The 16,301-nt window shown below is 42.2% G+C and overlaps 1 protein-coding gene across 2 annotated transcripts in view; it reads left to right on the forward strand.

The window, feature by feature from the left end:
* Window positions 1-735: 735 nt before the first annotated feature.
* LOC142493587 (interleukin-20 receptor subunit alpha-like) overlaps window positions 736-16,301 on the forward strand; it is a 48,140-nt gene continuing 32,574 nt past the window's right edge. Inside the window, exons 1-2 of one of the 2 annotated variants that reach the window (XM_075597833.1) lie at window positions 736-1,031; window positions 9,158-9,278. In XM_075597833.1, coding sequence (XP_075453948.1) covers window positions 890-1,031; window positions 9,158-9,278 — 263 coding nt within the window. In that variant the 5' untranslated portion in view covers window positions 736-889. The remainder of the gene's footprint in view (window positions 1,032-9,157; window positions 9,279-16,301) is intronic. The other variant, XM_075597834.1, reaches the window with a different exon arrangement.

The following is a 16,301-nucleotide window of genomic DNA, read 5'->3' on the forward strand; positions in this document are numbered from 1 at the left end:
TGAAAATGATTTGTGCATATTTTTGTTATTGTAATATTTGAATACCATAATAAAAATTGTCGGGGTGACACATGTGACCAGGGTATCATTTTCTGTTTGAAAACTCACACACACCAAAGCGCAAGAGTGGCGAACGTGCGCGCGCACGGCGCATCGCATTCTGTTTGAACGCAGACTGAGGCCTCGTTCAGGGTGCCAGAGGCAGGAGTTGGAGGGAGGGCGGGCGTTCGCGAGGGCGGGCGGCAGTCTGCTGGGCGATGTGTGTTCATCCCCAGCAGACTTTTTCAGGAGTTGAGGGGGCGGGACTACAGACGTGAGGTTAGGGATCGAGGCTGCAGTCTTGAAATCATTCTCAAGAATGATTTCATTGGCTGCCGAGGTCCCAGTGACGCTGCTGCAGCTTCAAAAAACGAATTTTTTGTCTATTGAAACTGTAGCCAGCGTCAACTCCGGGCTTCGGAGACAGGGCAGCTGCTACCCTGACAACCATTATTCAATTTGAATACTTTGTGTCCCACGGCAGCTCGCACGGCAGCACGCCCTCCCTCCGAAGCCTGCACCCTGAACGAGGCCTTACTTCCAGATCCTCCTCTAAGCCAGGTTGCACAAACAACACACCAGTTTTATCACAGGGGAAAGGGAAAAGTAGGTTGACCCAGCTCTACCCTCTGGAATGCTGGGTGAGGCTCCTGTGACATAGAAGCAGAAAGAGGGAGGGGGAGAGGGACTGCAAACCAGAAGCAATCTAAAACTCAAGGAAGTTGCCAGTAACACAACACAGAATCCTAATGCAGGTGTCAAAGGCAGCAGGCACAGCCTGTGCTCGCTCAAAAGTTAAGAGAACGTTTATCCTGGGGTTGCAATGGAGCTGAAGCACATGTGACCTGACATGACCCTTCTCATACTGAAGCCACAGGCAAGATCTGATGACTCCTGTAGCCCAATGTCTAGCAGGTGGCGAGGTGCTCTGCGGCTTATATGGGCTATACTGTTGCTGCTTCTGTTCCTCCTTCCGTCACCTGCTGATCCAGGTAATTAAGTGGGATAAGGGGCTGTCGGGGAAGTCATGTAGGTCAAATACTTTGTACTGCATACACAAAAAGCAACCTCAGCTGCAAAGCAATGCTGGCTCTCTGTCATGTACAGCTTCTATACCAGCATGCACATAATGTACAGACACACTGCCACACACATTAGTGCAATGATACACACACAAATACACTGAAGCACTTAGATTGTAAGCTCTCTGGGATAGAGACTGTATGCTTGTATGATTGCTGCACTTATTGTATTTTAATTCCCTGTATTTTATTGCCTTTTTTTGTTAAGTGCTGCATACATAAATAGAAATATACAGTACATACATAGTCTAAACACAGACACATGGATGTATATGATATACACAGACTTGCACATTCACACTTGCACATGTACTAAGATAAACACAGATCACACATGCCTATATACTATTACATAATGCTGAAATGGCAAGCCTATGTTTTATTTATTTATTTATTTATTTTTGCTATGACCCTGGACTTTTCTGTAACATTAAGGTTGTGTGTAATACTGTACCTGTTTCAACCTGTTTTGGTGCACTATTTCTTTAAATGACAGTTATAAATATACAAATGTTGAGTTATAATGAAGCATGACAACATTGCCATGTCAACCACTGTTTTAAATGTGTTTAAAAAAAGAGTTGGGATTACACACTCTATATAAACAGTATTATTCTTTGCTTTGATAGGCGCTAGAGTGTTGTGTCTGTTATCAAGAAGTTGTATCTGTTGAAAAACAGGGCAAAGTTGTTTTATCATCTTTTTAATAAAGCTTCTACTATACTATAATCAGAGGGCTTTTTAATGCTTTTTTTATTATTATTTTAACCTGCATGTTGTTAAGTTGTAAAGGATATATGTATCAAGTGGCAAAAGTGGAGTTATTCTGGGGCAAAAATATTACTCAGTTGTTTGGGGGAAAAAATCCTATTGATTTAAATGCGATTGCTTTTTCTCTGATACATACAGTATGGTGCAAATTTGTCAGGTCACACTCTTCTTAAACAAACCACAAACTAGCACTCCCTTTTCAAACATTTCCTTTTTGCAAAATAAACATTGCAATTGGTTGCACAGAATAGTCTGTCTCAGTGAAGTGATTTTCTGAATTTTAAATGGAACATCTTCGGCTAGTCCTATTTTTGGGGGGTCTTTTCTCTAATAGAATATTTGCGGGCAGTGTACTTTCCCAGTGGAATATAAATAGATTAAAATAGAAGACATACAACCAGGTTGTCCCTGGAATACTACTATATGTCAACTTTTAAGAGTGACTGATGCTAGTGAAGTGATGTCTGAAGTTCTTCAGATAATGAACATGAAAAGTAAGGCTTCCCTGCACTCATACTGTACTTCTGTGACTAAACAGTTCATTGCATTGCACTTGAATCCCGTTTTTTAGCAGCCTACATTTAATGCTTATTGTTGTATAGTAATGTTTAAGTTTATATAGCCACAGTCTATATACTTGGAAGAAGGGCTTGTTCCAACATAGATAATGTACAGTATGTTTTTAATATAATATTTAAACTGTCACATCCATGGGCATGCTATTTTCACAGGACTTTACCCAATGGTATTCTTCAGCAGTTGTATTAGACGCTGTAGAGTCCAGGATTCAGATGTCTCCTCTGTAAATAATAAAAGTAATAATGAATATGCTATACAACCAAAAATCAAACGTTTCTAGTACTTGGGGAACAAAAACTCTAATACGTCCCAGATTTCCCATCCTTTTATACCCTGCAAGCTCCTAAAACTACAAGTTTAAAATACACAACTACTGTATAAATCTTCTGTAGAATAGAAGGCAGTGGGGCAAGATATTTGAAATATAATTAATTATATCGTTATAGGGTGTAATATGCTCAAGATGCCCCTTCTCATACATTAGACTGGTAATGAAAAGTTCACCTCAGTCATTTTGGGCTATAAAAATGATGTAAGACATTTGAATGACTTACCAGTAATTAATGGCCACTGAGATAAACAACTGTTGCAATTTAGTGCTTAACACTCTGTGTCAAACTTTCCCCAGAGTTTTCAGTGTAAAAAAATAAAATTGCACTTCTAACATTTAACCCTTTGAGTGCCCCAAAGCCGGTGTGGGCGCTTGGGCGGTCCACGCGGGTGTCCTGGGGCCCTCCGGTGGTCCCTGCGGGTGTCTGGGAGTCCTCGCTGGCATGCGGTACCAATCCTGTGCCTCAGAAAAACAATAACCAATACTTTGAAATAAATACACCCCCCTCCCCCATAACACATACAGTACAGTAATTGGACAAAATTACTATTATCCGGATATAGATAATACTTGCCCATTTAAAATAAAACATTAACAAGCAGAAATAAATTAAATAAAACTTGCACTCACCCCTGCCAGCCTGCCACGATGACGGCCGTCCTCATCCTCATCACCGTCCATGTCCTCCGTTGCTAGAAACAATACAGTACAATAAAAAATAAATGTATTTTCACCAGCTAAAGGTTGGCGCAAAAGAGATGGAGACATGCATAAAAGCGGCTGTCTGAGGGTCCTCGGGTACTCGGGTGGTCCCTGCACGTGTCCGGGGGCTTCCAGGTGGTCCCAGGTGGTCCCAGCGGGTGTCTGTTTCATTACCATAGCGGACAGCTGCTACGGTAATTATTTTTTTTTGTATTGTTATTGGAGTTTTGATGCTAGTGTGCATGAGCAGGGGGTCTCCTGAACTGTACCGCATGAGATACAGGCCCCGTTATGGGGTGCCGGTATCCCAGTGCAGGATTTAAATCCCACGGTCACGTGACGCGGGAGATTTAAAAGCACTGGGGATACCGGCACCCCATACCTGGGCCTGTATAACGGAAAGTAGGGGGTCCCCGAGGCTGAAACCAATGCGGTTCAGCTCAGGAGACCCCCTGCTCTCTTACACTGTTATTAAAATCAATATTTTTACTGCACGATCGCCTGTAAGAGGTTGCAGTTTTTTCTATCTGCTATCGCGCTATAGAATTTATAGCACAATAGCACTGATACAAAAAACAGGTCGGACGACGGCCTGAAAAAAATAGCCTTCACTTCTTAGGGAATCCCGCTTTTGGCTGCATGTCTTATAGCGCGATAAAAAAAACTACCTAGTCGGACGCAAAAGCACTGATTTTATCACTGCTTTGTGAATAGGCCCAACTGTTACAAACTCTGGCTAGCTGGTCCTCCCGTCTATCACTTATATTTGTCATATTAGAGGACTTTTTCACTTATTTTTGTCACCATTATTCACTGTAATCACCCTAAAAATATTCACTATTCGCCATAGGGGATTTGCTTGCGCTTGTCTTCCTTTTTTAATTTCTGAAATGGAGGACGTGCTGTATGTCTTGTTAATATTATGTATGCTTTTGTAATGTCCTTGTATGTCACCTTGTATCAAAATGTAATTGTTGGTGCACAGTGCACCATTTATTGTATCACTCGTCCTATCAACATTGATAGTGCATTATTTTGCACAGGGATCTCTCGTTGGCACTTCACAAATAAACGAAAAGAATAAATTATAGGAATTCATACCCCATATGTTCTAGGGATGTTGTAGTCCTCCATGGCAACAAAAATAGGTTAAGTTTTAATGATTAGTGTGTTGTCTGGTTTTTGTAAATTCTACAAAGCAGAAGATCATTTCTCTTAATATGAGATTGTAATTGCTAAATGCTAATCCATTATGTTTGTGGAAGTTTGGAGTAATAACATGCACGAGAAGTGGCTTAATGAACCATGCCAACCAGGTGATCTTTGGTAAGCAATTGTATTTTCTAATTCAACAGGAAATTTTCTTATCCACACCCTTTAAAAATGTTGCTCCATAGGTGGAGACTGCATTCAGAACTGACAATGATGCCATTGATTTTGCTAAGATAAAAATCTCTGCTTGTCACAGATAAACCATTTATAACCTCGCATATTTCGACCATTCGCATGGAAAATAACTTTGTGAACAAGGAAAGTGTGCGCAGAATGCATCATGCATGTTATACATTTAAGACCCTTTACGCATCAGTCAGTTAATATGATTTTTTTTAATATTACTTGTATGAAACTGCCTTTATCTGAAGTACAGTAGCCTGTATTTGTACTTCATAAAGGGAAACCTAACCTATTTTGCTATACCATGTATAATTCCGTTTAATTGAGGATTAGGTACTGTGCAGTATCTGGATCACTTGGTATTTTAAAACAGGAAAAATGTATCCATTTTTTTTTAACTTTGTAATATTTCAATACTATTTCAAGCCCTGCTCCATTTTTAGCACTGCTTGTGCAGTTTGTTTGAGATAGATGAAATTATAATGTCATTGTTCGAATCTATGACATATTACCAAAAGTGGTTTCTTCTTCACAGCAGTGAAACCCCGGGTTGATAACGGAATCAATATAGAGTAAACCTGGGGGAAGTGGAATGTTAACATGTAACTTAAGCCACAGATTCATTGCAAGGTGCTATGATGCTTGCTGCTTATTCACATCCTGTTTCGGTGGTTTTAAAATTAATACAGAAAGCCACGTGTGAAAAGATAAAAAATATAACTGGTCGTTGTCACGTACTGTATAATGTAAAACCTACTGTAGTTATAGATGTACTGTAGCATGTGCAATTGTTCCCTAGACAACACAACATATGTTATAAAACAGAATATCACAGAATGTCCATAGGACACAATGACAGTGTTGATGAAGAATAGAGATTGGCGAATTCTTCGCCAAAGTTGAAGTTTGCTGAAAAATCGGCATACAGTATCTTTGCAGGGGCAAATCTTCTCACAAGCATCAGGATTTGAAAAAAATGAACTTTTGTTGTTCAAACTTTCATCTTCACAGTCACGGCTGAGTGCAAAAAACCTTGCAGCTCTTGATGTCCGAGGAGAGCCGACGTGGGTATGAAATTGTTTTCCACACATGGTTAATGTAAGAAGACAAATATTTCTAGAAGTCTTTCCAAATTTGTTGTTATTTTGATACATATTATAGCAGGATGCATAATACTTCGCATCTCGAGCCATCAGTTTGTGTATCACTTAATCAGGCATATAATTAGTCTGCTCAAATGAAATACATCAAAGCTATGGCACTTGAAAGAAGTAAATGACATCTGATTGAGACAGTGCAGCGTGTCATTAGTTGAGGGACTATACGCACAGATACAACATGTTTGATATATACAGTATTCCCCCATAGCTGGGCACTAAAATGAAGCAAATGTGTGTATTGTACAACCTCTCCTCTCTTCCATCTGTAACCTTTCCTGCCCAGACCTGCAACCTCTCTATATAACAGCACACTCTCATTACCCCTATATAAGACAGCTGATGCCACCACACGTCGCCCCCCTACCAACTTAAATCACAACCATGACACACAAACTCCACCCGCTACCTCCTAAAGTGCTCACGCACTGCGGAACGTCACTGTAGGAAATCACACTCTACAGCAGGTTTCCTCCACTAGAAATGTCTACGTTCCTATAACACTGCAATTTCCCATGCCAAGCAAAGCTATGTTTCTTCTTTCATACTAACTCTGTCCTCTTACCCAGGGGTGCGCAAACTGGGGGACGCAGGATTTTGTTGAGGGGGGGGGGGGCGGTGGTTGCAACAGCCCCGCGCTCTTCCCCGAGGCATATAAGTTAACTGCCTGGGGTCCACCGAGACCTCTGCAACCTCAACTTACTGGGGTTCTGTAGTCTTCTGGACGCGTTGCCATGGCAACGTGTCATCAAATGACGCCGCAGGGTCATGTGATGTACGCGTCACCATGGTAATGTGTGTCAAATGACGCTACGGGGTCACGTGACGTGATGTCACATGATTCGCGGCTTCATTTGATGCCGGGTCACAGAGAAGTGGGGCCACGAGTGCTGGGGCTGTTGCACCAGGGGGCGCAGCTTCAAAACTTTGCGCACCCCTGCTCTAACCCTCAATCCTATTTGCCACCTTTAACTCCCTTTTCTGCCCAACTGCACCTTCACTCCCTTCCACTCCCACAATCCAAGACCTTCCCACCTACTTCACAGATAAGATTGAGTCCATCAGACTTGATATCTCTTCAGGTCATGCTCCATATGCAACATCTACCTCTCCTTAAACACCTCTGTGCTCCTCATCATCCCACCCTACAACTTACTCCCTTGAACCTATTCACATCTCATCAGCTCCCGCTCTGGCACACTAAACCCCACCCTAACTCACCTTTTTAACCTCTATCTCATCTCTGGCACAGGTGTTTGGTTCTTTTGTATATATGTTTTGCCTTGAACTGCTATTTAAAGTTACAGGCTAAATAATGCCAAATTTAATTTCCCCGAAATTGGTCTCACTGAGTATACCTCTACAGGTCTCTTATACTCATCAATACACCAAACCCGCAGCCAAGGGGTCATCCTTAGCTTTGCCCTCTCCTTCTGACATACAAATCACCCCCCTCCCTTACATCATCAGCCCTCATCCCTAAATATATCCCTCAATTTCCATTCTGTTCTGCTCTTGAAATCTGCCTCTCCCCCTGCCTTATCACCTCCTCTCACTCCCACCTACAAGACTTCCCTCATGCTACCCCCTCTGTCTAGGATTCCCTAACACGCACCACCAGATTCTCTGTGAGCTATCAGACATTCAAAAACTCTCTAATGACACCTTTTTTAAGGAAGCCTATCTGGCATACTTCTAACATCCACCCACCAATCTTATTGGTACCAGCTGTGCAGCTGGACCAAACTCCATGCTATGCTACACTCCTAACACCCCCCCACCCCCCGCACCCCAATCCTTAATAGATCCAGCAGTAGTGTGGCTAGATCCTACACCCCAACAATGAGCAGCAACTTTACCTTTTGTTTCAATATTGTCCCTTATTCCCTCTAGAGTGTTAGCTCTCAGGAGCAGGGCCCACATTGCCTGCTGTATCTGATTGTTCTTGTCTGTCCTTACTTGTATGTCATTCAGTTTATATAATTGATATCACTCTGTACCCCCACTGTACCACGCTGTGGAATATGTTGCCGCTTTACAAATAAAGGATAATATTGTAGCATGCATCACCATAGTGTTGCAACATTTCTTGATATAGGACCACAAAACCCAAGAAATAAAAACGTAATGATGTGAACGTTCGGAAGATGAAGACCCTGATGAATCGGGCCCTCACTCATGAACACGAATTACAGATGTAGCAGACGTTGTTGCACTCGCTGACACGCTCCCACTGGTTAAATAGTGTGTTAGCCCCCCCCCCCCATTTTGCCCACGCCTGATTCAAGACAATGGCAACTTCTTCTGCTGGCGAGTTGTCTACGTCCCGCAGGAATGCGGCTGTGAACGCAATAACGTCTGCTACATCTGTAATTAAGTTAAAGTTGATATCATCTTGAAATATTAGGGCCATCTCCACTGCAGTACTTAATAATCTCTAGCAATGTGCAACATGAGACACTTCTTATCAATGCAGGTGTCATTTTACAAGGTTTTAATGGCCCTTTTGTTGTGTGCAACAAAGGCTTAAGGACGTTCATCACGTACATACATAATATAAACATCAACAAACAATAAGTATGAACATGAATAACTGGTGCTAAGTTGCTGCAATAACTATAAAACAAACAAATCCTACAGAAGCTTGTAAAGTGCAAGTCATTTTTGGGGAAATTATGTCTCTGTATGTGCTGGTTCATAATAAAATGGATAAAAATGACAACCTGGAGGCAGAATGCATTTAATGTGTTGGTGTTTAGTTTTAGTGAATCGGCAAGTTACAAATGCTGGGCAAATCTCTGGTGGAAATTCACAATTTACTGTAGCAACATTTTCAGAGAATGCAAATGGACAAATTTCCACAAACTTAGGCGAATAGTTTGTAGATTCTATTTAGAAGGATAAAATACATCAGAGAGACCAAAACATACAAAAGTGTGTAAATGAATCACTATCACCTTTGTCATATGTGGTAAAAACTTCCATCAGCCAAATCTGATCCAACCTCAACAAGGCTTAACAGTAATTAGCATGTCAAAATAAAATATCTGTCTGTTCCCGGTGCCCTGATTAATTTTTCTATTTTGTTTTTAATCTTTTAGCCAAAAACAACTGTACTTTACTAAGACGGGTGTACTTCTCTTCCATAAACACAAAGAATGTTTTAAACTGGCTTCCACAAAATGTTTCAGGCAGAGTGCTCTTTAACGTAGAGTACAAGATGTGAGTTACCCCTTTTTCCTTCTGTTTATTAAACCTATATTCTTTCAAAGCAACCATGCTAGAAGTAACAGTTATAGGGTGTTTTAAGTGTTAATCCATTTGCTGCTGTGTCTTAACAAACCCACAACCCAGGGCAAAGAAGTAAAATGTTTAATATTGAGACGTGCTACTTATGTTCTACTGAAGATTCCTCAGCATGGTCTCCAATGTTTCTCAACGCCCCAATATTGACCGTATAGTGCTGGTTCTAGGAGCAGAAAACAGAAAATAGTTGGTTCCTTGGGTCTGTACATACAGAAGTATTGGTGCTTCATAAGCTCTTATATTATCATACTTTGAGCACTCAGGTCCATGCCCTTCCATAATCTTGAAATTCCTTGTGTTTTCCACCATTACTAGTGAGTGAGAAAGATAAAAAAAGATAATTCATACAAAATATTGTTGTCTCTGAACAGCTATGTGGAGCATCACCATAACAGGGCACGAGGTAGCGAATAATCGTACATCATAATTATCATCTGATTTAAGGGTCTGATTCAATACGGTACAAAGCAGCTGATAGCACCAATATTAAATTCAATGGCAGCTTTTGGCCAATTGCAGGGCAATTAGCGGCTTTCGACCACATTGAATCAAGTTCTAAATCACGTCTTAAGTGGTTAGTAGCACTTCTGTCTGTTGCCATCCCAGAATGCAATGTGTGATCATTGTACATCTCACAATAAAAGTAAACCTATTAACAATAACAATAATAATAAAAAAAAATAGCAAAATATCTTGTAATATAAATGTACTTATGTTTTGGTTTATTGAGTATTTTAATGAGGATGACGGTCTACTGTTTGGGCTTATTAGCTAAATATACAAAAAAATACCAACGAATGAGACTATTATCACCAGTTTAAATATAATGACAAATTAAGGTAAATGTACTGTATATATCCAAAGGAACCGTCTGTCCACTCAAGGTTGACCCCCACAGCTAGTAGCCAAATAAGATATAAGTGCGGAGCAGGAAAAAAGACCTTTTGAAGATGCGGGGTAAGGGCCACTTGCAGACCGCTTCCCATGTGGGGCCAGCGGCCGCAATTGCAGCAGCCCACGGATGGAGCTGACACAGCTCACGAGAGACCGTCCCCTCTGTGTCTCCTGGTCTTGTGATACCTGAAAGGGTAATGACGCACTTCCTTCGCGACCACGATCCAGAAGTAACAAAGAAAAAATTATCGATATCAGCGCTGCTCCTTGGGATGACAGACTCACCAGGTAGGTAATAAAATCAATTTATTAAATCTACATAAGACAGATACTAGAACATAACAAAAAAGATCTCCTTCCACATGTTTCGGGCGAGTTTGCCCTTTCTCAAGGAGTATGACAAGACATGAAGGGAGGGTGTAATTTATAACTCCCTTCTAATGGTTGAACTAATGTGTTGCACCTGATTAAATGACATATATCTAAATTTCAACACACAGGACTTCTATCACATAATCACAATAAGTATATAATAGAAAGGAAAAAAGTTAAATGCATATAACATGCTAAATTTCTCATAACTTATCTTGATGTATACCAACACGATATTATTCAGAACAACATAAAATGTATCAAATGTCCACAACTAATTAAAAATCAACAAAACCAATTTTAAAGAGTTTTTTGCAATATACAAAGAGACATAGCAATATTTTACCATTGTATAATATGTATGACCCTGTTAACCATTTGATGACTACAAGTTAATCATAATATGTATAAATGTATATATCATCATTTAATCAATTGAACTACATAATGTAACAACATAGAGCAAAGAGAATAATGAATGTAATAACAATGAACAGAGAAGAAAAGAGGAGGTGGAGGGGGGGAGGAAAAGGGGGGGGAAGGGAGTGGAAGGGAGGGGGAAAGAAAAAAGGGGGGGGAGTAGGGGTGTTGGGGAAAAAAAAGGGAAATAAAAAAGAAAGAAGAAAATGACAGAGCATAAAGAAAATAATAATGAAAAATAGTAATATCCGGTATTAAACTGTAGGGATCACAGAAATACCTTCAGGTCCCATTCTGTATTGAGACCCTTTGGTATTAATGTATCAATGGTGAAGATCCAGAACGCTTCGCGTTGGTAAAGAGTCCTGGATCTGTCTCCACCGCGTTTATGAGCTTTGACATGCTCTAAAACAATACATTTTAAATTTTTGAGACTTCCAGACTGACATTCTTTAAAGTGATTAGACGCGGGATGTGTAATGTCTAAACTTTTTATATGTCTAATATGTTCCAACATTCTTATTTTGAATAAGCGGGTAGTTAGGCCCACATATCGTTTATTGCATCCGCACGTGATCATGTAAACGACATGATCTGTATTACATGTCACAAATGACAGAATTTTGTATTCTTTAGTAAGTTCTGTATTAGTAAAACAGTTACTTTTTTGAACATATTGACATATTTTACATTTCCCGCATTTAAAACATCCTTTTAAGTCTGGAAATAACGTATTTTGATGCTCATTTTTATTTGAAATCATACTAGGTGATACCAAGCTACTGTTACGCCGATGCTCGCCACAAACCGGGACCGGGCCGCGGGGCTGAGGTGGGGTTATATAATCACCGACCTTAGTCCGCGCAGACTGATCCGGAGTGCGCAGTTCGTAGTCGTATATCACAGGGTCAGGATTGGAGAAGGCAGCATCGTCGTTATTGAAGCCAAAGTCGGGGTAGGAGAAGACAGGACAATCGATGGCTGAAGCAGGGTCAGGATAGAAGACATCTGGGTGGTCGTAGTCGTAGCAAGGAATCGGCAACAGGCAGACAGGAGTTCCCTGCTTCAGCTTAGGAGCGTGATCGCGGGAGTGGCCTCTGCGCGAGGAGCGGGCTCGGCCCATGATGCCGGTCTCAGCAGGGGGAGACAGCAGGCTGGCCGAAGTACACCGCAGGGCAGCGTCGGGGAAACCAACGCTTCAGCGCAGAAGTCCAAGGCAGGCCACTGCATGGAGATAGCAGCAGGCCGCAGGAAATTAAGGGTAACCACTGCTAGGAGAAAATGCAGCAGGTACCAGGAAATAAGGGTAACCGCTGCTAGGAGAGAATGCAGCAGGTACCAGTGCTGGCAACAACGCTTCAGCACAGGAGACAGGAACAGGCCTCTGGATACTCAGGAACTAGGAAGGTTAGAACACTAGGAGAGAGGTCTGGGCGGTTTGTGGCAGAGATGGTAAAGTCCAAGGTAGGAGTTATGCTCGGCACTGGTTCAGTGCCAACGCCCAGGATATAAAGGGCGGAGATCCAATCACAGGAGGAGGGTGTGTGAGTATTCCTCCAATGATGGAGCACAGGGCAGAAGCTGCAATGAGAGGCAGCACCTGTGCCATTGACTGCCAGAGGAAGCTTGCAACTGCATAGGTCTGCAAGGCTATAGTCAAAGCCAGTAGTGGATTCCTTACAGTACCCCCCACTTCAGGTGAGACCTCTGGACGAACAGAGTCATTCACAGATTTGGGGGACATGGAATTGTTCCTAAACCTCCTTAGGCGAGAGGTGGCGTTGAAAGCCCACAGTTTGTTGGGATTCCTTACAGTACCCCCACCACTGGGTGAGAAGCCTGGGTGGACAGGACCATTCATAGGTCTGGGAGACATTGAGTTGTTCCTGAAGTGTCTCCGGCGACAATTAGGTCCACAATCCAGGTGTACATTGGCGAGTGCCACAAAAGACAGCGGTGGCACTGCAGTTCTTGGTACATGGGCAATGGGACCTGGGGGCTCCGGAATGGGGACATCAGAAGGGCAGTAGCCAGGTGTCCGGTGCATAGTAATAGTCCAAGAGTACGGGACACAGGACACAGATTGTCGGACAAAAATGGCAGAGGGATCTTCAGAGAAGGCAATGTCTTTGGTGAAATCAGCACGGAGGAAGTTGCAAGAGTCTTTAGCTTCCAAGGAATTCCGGGTGGTGGTTAGCGAGGGAATGAGGCGGGAGGGTTCACTGCACACTATTGAAGCAGTACTTTTGATACAAAGCAGGGTTGCTATCCCAAGCAATTTGAGAGAGTCTGTAGCAGTGTGTATGCAGTTCTTGGTCGTGGTACTGGCAGTTGAAGGGCCCACCTCCCTTGGTCTGTGATCTTTAGAAAGAATCAAATACAAAGTTATGGCCTTGGCGAAGGGCATAGTAAGCATTAAGGGGACGGTAGGGGACAGCATGTCCATACCCATAGTGGACCCATAGAGAACAGGGACGGACGCTTCAGGTAAAGCGACGAGGTCCAGTAAGGGTGCCTTTGTTTTAGAGAAAGGCCAAATGCCATCCAGAAAGGGCACTTTAGGCACCGCACAGAGACCTGGGAGTAAGGAGTCTGTTTGAAAGGTGAGAAAACAGATTTTATCCAAAAAAACAGGCAGGCGGTTAAGCGGTGCATCAGCCTTAGGAAAAAAAGTCTTGGGGTTAAAGCTGGGTACCTCCAACACAGAGAAAGAAGACAGAGAACTAGAGCTTGGCTTAGGAGTGGGGGTCCCAGGTACCCAGGTCTCGCATGATACTGTGGGAGAAGCAATGCAAAATATTACTGTTTTAAACATAGGGTTCTTAACATCGGTAGCTCCAGGCACCTTCTTGAGAGGCAACCCTAGTTTTGTGACAGGACAGTCAATAGTAAGTACCCCAAGTATTGTGGAAGACACAGGGAAATATAAGTCCATCTTAAAGACGGGATTTTTCGAGAAAAGGGACACAGCGGGTATTACTGTAAGTTCCAAATGCGATACCCCTGAGTTCGTAGTAGTAGACATACAGTCAGTAGTGGATACCCTGAATACTGTGGCCGAATCAGCGTGAAACAGTATTATTAAAGGAGTAGGCATCCCAGACTTAAAGTCATTTTTAATCATCCCGGAGGCTGTGGCATGATCCGTGAAAGAAACTGGGGTAGACTCTCCAATAGAAACAAGGGACATCTTGCTTGTTACTGAAGTGGGTGATTGAGAACCAGCAGGAACTGAACTAGCTACTGTAATGAAATCAGATAACATTGCGCTTGTTTCAGAATTGGATCCCTGAGAATCCCTAGTGAGGGCATCAGACTCCATGGGGAACTCAGTGACAGGCGTCTTGGAACCAATTAAAGGAATTGCAGGTATCACAGACTTAATAGGAGAAATACCTTGCAAAACAGAAATTTTAGCAAAGGTGATAGGCATCTCACAGACCACCGCAGAGGTGGAGGCCAGACCGTCAGGCTCTACCTCAGGAGCCAGAGAGAAGCCAAGGGACGACTCAGAGCGTAGTAAGGGATCAGGGACAGATAAGCTGATCTCTGAAGTGACCGTAGAAGGGGAGCTAATAGCTGTCACCGGTTCCAAGGAGACAGACTTAGAGTCAAGGACAGGAACAGCAACACACAGAGACAGAGGAGGAAAAGCATAGGGAACAGGCATAACAGATAGGAAAAACAGAAGTAAGCTAGGGAAGGTTGCTTCTACAACAGAAGATTTTGCAGCGGCAGAGCTTAACTCAGCGGCTGCTGGAGAACTTTTAACTACAGTGAGAAGGGACTGCAGGTTTACAAAATCAGGGATAAAGGGAGTTTTAAATTTGAAAACCTGATCCTTCAAAAAGGAGGGCCCTGACTGTAATTGTACTAAGGGAGCAACAGCAGATACGCTGATCTCAGAAGGGGTCACTTGGAAAGGGGCATAATATGTACTGTTCACTTTAAACCCTAGGATTTGAGAAGAGGAGAACACAGACAGTGCAAGGGGGGCAACCACAACTGTGCTGGTCTCTGAAGTGGGTATTTGGGAAAGAGTGTCTGGGACATCAGAAACGACAACAGATTCCACGAAAAGGGGTCTATGCTCAGAAGCAGGGATTTCAGCTCTTTGAGTGACAGACGGGGTCAGCGAAATACCTAGGAGTAGGGATTCTGCGAACAGGCTTAGGGAAACAAACGGTTCCAGAATACTTTTAACTGGAGCCAGTATTATTGCCGAACGTTCAGGGGGCGTAGCCCCAAGAATTTTAGCCGAGTCAGGGGACATAAGGGGTTCATCCTCTGAAGCTAAGGAGGTGTCCTTGACTGACGGACTACAGGGATTTACCAAGGGAGGTTCATAGGGCTGAATCTCCATTCTTTATTACTAAATACAGCCGGCAGGCCAATAACATCAAGTCAATAATTACGAAACACTGGACCATCCTTAACACTGATGTACTACTAAAGGATATGGTCTCTATGGACCTTAGATTTGTTTTTCAAAAAGCATACACATTGGGTAGCTTGGTATCACCTACTATGATTTCAAATAAAAATGAGCATCAAAATACGTTATTTCCAGACTTAAAAGGATGTTTTAAATGCAGGAAATGTAAAATATGTCAATATGTTCAAAAAAGTTACTGTTTTACTAATACAGAACTTACTAAAGAATACAAAATTCTGTCATTTGTGACATGTAATACAGATCATGTCGTTTACATGATCACGTGCGGATGCAATAAACGATATGTGGGCCTAACTACCCGCTTATTCAAAATAAGAATGTTGGAACATATTAGACATATAAAAATTTTAGACATTACACATCCCGCGTCTAATCACTTTAAAGAATGTCAGTCTGGAAGTCTCAAAAATGTCAAATGTATTGTTTTAGAGCATGTCAAAGCTCATAAACGCGGTGGAGACAGATCCAGGACTCTTTACCAACGCGAAGAGTTCTGGATCTTCACCATTGATACATTAATATCAAAGGGTCTCAATACAGAATGGGACCTGAAAGTATATCTGTGATCCCTACAGTTTAATACCGGATATTACTGTTTTTCATTATTATTTTCTTTATGCTCTGTCATTTTCTTCTTTATTTTTTCTTCTTTTTTCTTTCTTCTTTCCCCCTTTTTTTCCCCAAAACCCCCACTCCCCCCCTTTTTTCTTTTTTCCCCCTCCCTTCCACTCCCTTCCCCCTTCCCCCCCCCCTCTTTCCCCATCCCCTTTTCTTCTCTGTTCATTGTTATTACATTC

The sequence above is a fragment of the Ascaphus truei genome, chromosome 4 (genome assembly GCF_040206685.1).
Source record: "Ascaphus truei isolate aAscTru1 chromosome 4, aAscTru1.hap1, whole genome shotgun sequence".
Classification (NCBI taxonomy): Eukaryota; Metazoa; Chordata; class Amphibia; order Anura; family Ascaphidae; genus Ascaphus; species Ascaphus truei.